Source organism: Lupinus angustifolius, unplaced genomic scaffold (genome assembly GCF_001865875.1).
Source record: "Lupinus angustifolius cultivar Tanjil unplaced genomic scaffold, LupAngTanjil_v1.0 Scaffold_147_47, whole genome shotgun sequence".
Lineage (NCBI taxonomy): Eukaryota > Viridiplantae > Streptophyta > Magnoliopsida > Fabales > Fabaceae > Lupinus > Lupinus angustifolius.
In genome coordinates this window covers 13,941-21,254 of record NW_017725805.1, presented here as the reverse complement: position 1 = coordinate 21,254, position 7,314 = coordinate 13,941, and the positions used below count along the sequence as shown (strand labels likewise).

Sequence of the window (7,314 nt, the reverse complement as noted above, 5' to 3'; positions counted from 1 at the left end):
AAAAGTTTTTGGAATATTAAAGGTGGATGGTGGTGCATGAATATATTCATTTTAGTCGAAATGCCATACATTGAACCAAAGGTCGTAGGAAATAAAGGCTCATATTTACAATAAAAAAGTCTAATAATATTTTTTATGTATAAAAAATCCAATTATATTTTAATTATTGAATCACGAAGTTATAAATTTTATTGATTTATTTAAAACACTTTAAAAAATAGATACTTTAGAAGAAGGATACATAAAAAAAAGAAATTTAGGAGTAGTATTTAATAGATGTTATATTTATCTACTTTATTGTAAATATTTATATGAAGTCAATTCATCATATACAATATATTTATATTTAAAAATCAATAATGATTATATACAAATACAAAAATATTGTCCATTGTAGCAATATTTTTTTTATAATATTTTAATTTATATAATCAACATATTTTCTCATTTTATGAATATAAAACTAATTATTTTAATATGTGTAACTATTCATTCTAATAAGTGGTATTTTCCTGAATGAATATTTAAAATTTGATGGGAGAATATAGAATGATTTTATTACATCACTCCCATTAAACAAACATGGAGATATATTAAATCCCTCCAATTATTACCGAAAAACAAAAAATTAGTTCCTCCGAAGTTATTGAGTTTAAAGAAGAAACGGTCATCTTAATCAATATTCCGCCACAGTCCACAGAGCTCGAAATTCGTTCTTTTTCCTTTCTGCTCGAAACCGCGCTTTCTCTTTCATTCCGTGTGTTGCAGAAAGAAAATAAAAATCCTTCACTGCGACACGTCGTCGTTTATGGCTTCCTCATTCCTTCATCCTTCTTCTTCTCTCTTCATTCCAACTTCTCATTCCTCCACTCTTCGAACCTTATCACCTTCAATTCTTCATTCTCCTACCACTACTCGAATCTTCGCACCTTATAGTGTGGTAATAATCGATTAATAAATAATAACCCATTTTTTGATAGCATTTATTTTATTTTAACGGTTATGTCTTCTAACTCGTGCTTTTTTTGTTTGTGGTAGAAATGTGATTTGGCTGAACCTTCCAATATAATGAACCGGAAACCGATCATTCCGGTTCTGAATGAAACGACGACGCCCAAGTTTATGGAGAAAACCGGCAACAAAAACGGTAACCGGTTGAAATTGTTCTCTGGCACCGCCAATTCTGCACTTTCCCAGGTATCAATTTTACTTTCATTGTTTTATTTTTTCTGTTCAATTTTTTTATTCTAAATTTGATTATAAGAGGATGAGAAAAAATATATGCACTTGTTGATCCTCTACTGTTCATATCTAACTATCATTGGCTATTCAAACAAAAAAACAATATAAATAAATGATAGATATCTAATGCTGTGTATAAATTTATACTCTGACAATATATACATCTTTATATATAGATATTATACTCCAAGATAATATCATTACTCTTAACTTCATTTCTCATCGGCGTCTAAATAGTGGGTCCAGAATTTTGTTGACTCATTTCTCATTCGAAGGGTCAGTATAAGAAAATGTTTTCAGATTTTATTTTAACTATAATAGACTATTTAACCAAATACATATTCATAATTTCATTTTTCATTTAATGCCATCATTGGATTGATGTAACTAGCTCTATGTTTTTTAGTTGGCTCCATATTTTAGGAATGTTTTTTGGTGTTGTTGTCTTTTCTGATTCAAAGGGTCAATATAGCAAAGATTTTTTTTTATGTTGAGGGTGTTAGGAAGAGCTTATTTGGGCTTATAAGAATAACCAATTAAAATAAGATTACGATTAGTTTAAGAAAATAGTTTATAACCTTTCTAATTTCTATAAGCTCATTTACCTTGTTTTATTAATATTATCATATGAAAATAAGAGGTGAGCCTTGGTACAATGATGAGGTTGTTGCCTAATGATCAAATTTGGAAATAGCCTCTCCCCCATGTACATCTATAATCTTATCAGACCCGACTAGGTGGGAGCTTTGGGTACTGGGTCATCCTAAGCTTACGAAAATAAGCTATATTTAGCTTGTTTAGAAAACTAGTTCAATAAGTGCTTAATTCAGTTGTTTACCTAAACCCACCTATTGTCTACTGTTGTTGAAGGTGTCATCTAGAACAATAGGGCGCATCACTTGATAGTATTAAACATGATATTGATAGGTACTGTACAAGGTTGTTTCTTGAATTGAGAATCTGAGTAGCTAACAAATATTTGTCACTTGCAATGAAATATAATTCGGGTGAGTCATCTTCCTGATTGGCAGGTTTCTTTTGGGTTTTGTTGTTTTTAACTTACGTGATGGTTCAAGTAGGAAATTGCTTGGTACATGGGCTTGGAGCTTGGGAAGATTTCCATAAAGCGATTTGCTGATGGTGAAATATATGTCCAATTACAAGAGAGTGTTAGAGGATGCAATATATACCTTATACAGCCAACATGTCCTCCTGCAAATGAGAATCTCATGGAGCTTATGATAATGATTGATGCTTGTCGAAGGGCATCGGCCAAAAATATCACTGTCGTGATTCCGTATTTTGGATATGCTAGAGCTGATAGAAAGGCAAGTATTTTTGCATGTAACTGATATAAACTTTTATAATTTGTGGTTTTATATGAGGATCTACACATGCTCATATCACACAGTGGAACACTATATTCCTATTCACTGCCTTACCACTTTTTGTGTACTTTTCATTCTTCTTTTTGGAAAAAAATTGGCTTATTTGTGATGAAGCTGTCGATATCTCTTTTTTTTTCTCATGCACGTCCTAATGGAGAAATAATTTGATGCTGTCTTTGTCATCTTATTGAAAGTTTAACACTCATGCTTGGTTTCAGCTTTTTGCTTGATAATGGAGTTGACTAACCAATGAGTTTTATAAACAATGACTGGAGCCTTTTTCTTTCTTCACAGACTCAAGGGCGTGAATCCATTGCAGCAAAACTTGTTGCAAACCTTATTACAAAAGCTGGGGCTGACCGTGTTCTTGCTTGTGACCTTCATTCAGGGCAATCCATGGGTTACTTTGATATTCCTGTGGATCACGTTCATTGTCAAGTAAGCTCTAAATTGTTGTATTTGTTTCTTTACTACATGTTTTCTAATGATTTTGTTTATGATGTCCAATAGCCTGTGATCCTTGATTATCTTGCCAGCAAGAATATAGGTTCAAATGAGCTGGTAGTTGTTTCCCCTGATGTTGGTGGTGTTGCAAGGGCACGTGCTTTTGCGAAGAAATTATCTGATGCACCTTTAGCTATTATAGACAAAAGGCGACATGGACACAATGTGGCTGAGGTAACAACTGGAACAAAATCGTGAACAACATTGGCATGCCACATTTCTGTTTGGATTGGCAATTAGATAAAGGATTATACTTCTAAACAAACGTCGTTTGTTTCTTCTTAGTGTTCATAATCTCTAATTGCTCTCTTTCCAGAAATTAATTACCCTTCCTGGGACTTACTTTGATTAGCCATCAAATGTGGCCTTTTATAATGGGTATTTGGCACGTATCATGTTAAATGGTTTCATTGTCATTATCTAATTTTGATTTGAATTTTTTCTCAAAAAATGATAGTCCATAAGAAAAAATGATTCCTAGCTGAAGTATCTGCTCAGCATGATTGGAAGTAATGCTGTAGAGTTGAAGTGTGCCCGGTCCTGCTTCAGGTGCTTATTAGGTTAATAGTCTTTTATTTTTATTTTAGGTTTTGATAAATTGGCTTTAGTAGAGTCAATTAGGACCTATATCCATTCATCCCTAATATGATGCAGTGTCTCAGTATTGTCTGAGGTTCAATGATTTTAAGTTTTAATACGGATGTGGTGGATTTAAGTTCTAGAGGATTGTGATAATACAATAGTGTGGCTAGAACTGTGACTTTTTGTGGTTGGTTGGATATTTGAGTGCCATATTAGTTGGTTGTTAGGTCATTGGCCTCTCTAAGTTATATTTGTATTTGCCAGGAATGAGGGACCTCTAATTGTGATTGTTATTTTTGCATATGCACATTGTTTAGCATGATATACTTATTATAATCAAGAGCTGAAGCAATAGTAGCAAAAGAATGACTATAATTGGTTGTAAAGCATCACATCCGTTGCCCCATTTAGCTGTAGATTCGTAATGGGGCTAAATTTAAGTTTACTATATGGATCTTAAAAGGTATATTTATCTGTCTTATATTTGCCCTGCAGGTGATGAACCTGATTGGCGATGTAAAAGGCAAAGTTGCAGTGATGGTGGATGATATGATTGACACTGCTGGTATGCTATTCCATCCCCAAATTAACATTTGAAAAGACAGATTAAATTTCCTGTGTTATTTTGCAATGTAGTTGTTACTTGATGTCTCAGATCGAACTAAGCAAGGCTTGTCTTTACCAACTAAAGCTTTCTTGTCAAGTTATATGTAAATTTTAGACCTTTTTCACATCTTGCGAGGTGTTAGTAACTTCTGTTATTTTTCAATATTTCTTCTTTATAATGCTCCTCTGGCATTTTGTTCTGCTTAGTGTGTTTTCCTGAACTAAACACCTCTTAAGATTGATCATGACCTTTCATCAAACATATCCCAAGGGCTATTTATTTTGATCTTCCTAATTTTATAGAAGTATTTGCACAGGAATTTACACAATCATTCCTTCTGGGACTGCTGAATGTAACTTAAGATACCGAGGATTTAATTATTAAATACCATCTTAAGATGGCGAGTCAGTGAGTGGGGGAAAAACCTTTCATAATCTTATTCTAACCCATGCATTTGCTTGAGAAGATGGTTATTTGTTACTTGAAAGTTTCACCTTTGCATTTCCTTAAGAAGCATTTGTGATATTTCCCTCTTTGTTGTGTAGGCAAGGGTAATGGTTTTGTTAGTTTCTTTTTCCCTTTCCTTAGTTCACACGCGTTGCTATATTTGATGTCCTATTTAATTGTATGGTGAATCAGGGACTATTGCTAAGGGTGCGGCATTGTTACATGAAGAGGGAGCCAGGGAAGTGTATGCATGCTGCACTCATGCAGTTTTCAGGTATTGCTTTCAATTGTTTGCCTTACATTTTATTTATTATTTATCACATATTGTCCAATAGATAACTATAGCAGGCGAAGTTTTAAAGTCTACGCAGTCCACTGCCTAAATATGAAGAGTGTTATATACATGTTTAATCATTTGTTCTTCAATTTCCAATGGTTTACATACTTCTTTAGTTTATCAAGTTGCTGCATTATCTATGTAGCACCTATACTTCAAAATGACTATTGTTCCAAATCTAATACCTATCACATTGCACACTTCAATACTATTATCTTTTATTTTTTCGACTTTTTTGCCCATACTCATGTTCAGATGTGGCACCATATCTGCGTTCCCATGTCTTTAATTGCGCTTCCTGATCACTTATTCAGTAATCAGTATTGTCCGTCCGTTTGTTGGGCATTGTTTTCATCCCTTGCATTGCATCAATGAGGTCATTATAACCTGACCTGTGTGATTTATTGTAGACCCTTCACCTCATAAAGTTGTTGCTTGAGGCATTTATGTTCAGCATTATATGTGAACCAGTATTGAGATTATGCTTGTTTTGTCTTGTTATTTTAATGATCACAGCCCTCCCGCAATTGAGAGGTTGTCAAGTGGCTTATTTCAAGAAGTGATTATTACAAACACCATTCCAGTTGGAGAGAAAAACTATTTCCCCCAGTTAACTATTCTCTCAGTTGCAAACTTGTTGGGTGAAACTATTTGGCGTATTCAGGATGATAGTTCAGTCAGTAGTATTTTTCAGTGAACAGTCCAATACTCCAATTTACCCTTTTTCAGTTGGTTTCTTCTTCTTTCAATCAAGGGTGTTCCCACGCTGATAGTCGCAGACTAACCGGTTCAATGCATAGCCGAAGTAGCTTTTGCTTCTCGCAACAAAGCATATTCTATACGCAAAGTAGAGACCTAATGTCTGTTAGCATATTTAAGGACCTCAAATATCTACCAAATGTATTAGGTCATTGTTTGTACCTTCTGTATTGTAGTTGGAATTTCCCCCCTCAAACTTTTGTAGTTAGTTTTATTTAACTACTACATGTCTTATTTATTGTAGACCCGCCTTGTTTCTTTCATTTCGCCTTAATTTTACTTTTAGTTCTAGCCTATTATTTACTGTTTAATTCATCATTTTGGGTTTAAATTCGTGAATTTAGATGATAATCTCATATAAGTTGGAACATACATTAGGAACCAAACCAAATTAATAAAGCAAGGAATTCAGAATGTAAGCCGGAAAATATGTGAAGTGAAAAAGTAGCTAAACTGTTCGTTGAATTGAACCATTGAGTCCTGAATGCTGAATGGTTGTGTTTTTTATATAATTTGTTAGACTTGTGATGGAGAGGCACTTTTGATGTGCTTTCATTAAAGTTAAGCTTGCATTAATATTGGATAGGACCAATTTTTTTATTACAAAAGTGGAATAGACAAAACGCTCATGGATCTTGTATTTATAATTAATAAATAGCAAAACAAATAATAAATATTGTATATTCTTTTGTCATTTAAAATTTGTTAGCCAGTTTTATTGAGCAAGTTTAATCAGCTAATGATAACCATAAGCTTTTAACTATATTCACAACTTAAACATTACAAACTCACAATTACAAGTGAACACTGCAAATATAAAACTAGAAGTTAATTTTGTTGAAGAAACCATAAATATATCATATTAAAAAAGCAAGACACAAAATTTCAAACATCAAATACTTCTTTAAAAAAAATCCAAATAACTGCTAGCGCAAATATTAGGAAATACAATATTAAATATGTATATGTATATAAATCTGTGTTAAATCTCTAGTATGTGGACTCATTGGGCCTTTGAAATGACAAATCTGGCCCGACCCAACACGCTGCGGAGCAAAATGCCCTTATGTTGTATGAAACCCTAATTGGTATCTATATAAGTAAATCATCACCATTCTCACACCCATGTTCTCCTCCTCTCTCATTGTATTCTTATTTGCATCAATTCTCTATATTGTTCAGCTTCACTAATTTTCATTGAAAAGTTCTTGGTAAAAATAGTTGTTTCTCTCCATTGTTAATCTCAGTTTATTATTGGTGAAAGTATTTTGGGGCTGTGATGAAGATATAACCGTGCTAGAGATGAGTATCTTATGATTTCGTCGATGACAGCGCAATCCTCTAAGAAGTTCTGAGCTCAACCTCATTTATTTCCTTATTTTTTTCATTCAATTTGTCTTTCAATATTCTATTATTTGAAAATTAAACCGTAGTATTGTTTGGGAAAG

The 7,314-nt window shown here is 33.1% G+C and overlaps 1 protein-coding gene across 2 annotated transcripts; it reads left to right on the top strand.

The window, feature by feature from the left end:
* The first annotated feature begins 707 nt into the window (after positions 1–707).
* Positions 708–6,113, top strand: LOC109340187 (ribose-phosphate pyrophosphokinase 1). Of its 2 annotated transcripts, XM_019577787.1 has the most exons (8): positions 708–940; positions 1,039–1,197; positions 2,322–2,570; positions 2,925–3,068; positions 3,141–3,308; positions 4,212–4,281; positions 4,963–5,044; positions 5,624–6,113. In XM_019577787.1, the coding sequence occupies exons 1-8, from the start codon at positions 809–811 to the stop codon at positions 5,802–5,804; spliced, it is 1,185 nt and encodes a 394-aa protein (XP_019433332.1). In that variant the 5' UTR covers positions 708–808; the 3' UTR covers positions 5,805–6,113. The 2 variants fall into 2 exon arrangements, with proteins under 2 accessions (XP_019433332.1, XP_019433333.1); XM_019577788.1 differs by lacking the exon at positions 708–940 and having other exon boundaries at positions 1,102–1,197; positions 2,274–2,570.
* Positions 6,114–7,314: the final 1,201 nt, after the last annotated feature.

Bases quoted from the DNA above. Each gene is read 5' to 3' on its own strand.
- LOC109340187 (XM_019577787.1), top strand. From the start codon at position 809: ATGGCTTCCTCATTCCTTCATCCTTCTTCTTCTCTCTTCATTCCAACT. The intron at 3,069-3,140 runs GTAAGCTCTAAA...GATGTCCAATAG, and splicing joins TGGATCACGTTCATTGTCAA to CCTGTGATCCTTGATTATCT. The intron at 3,309-4,211 runs GTAACAACTGGA...TTTGCCCTGCAG, and splicing joins ATGGACACAATGTGGCTGAG to GTGATGAACCTGATTGGCGA.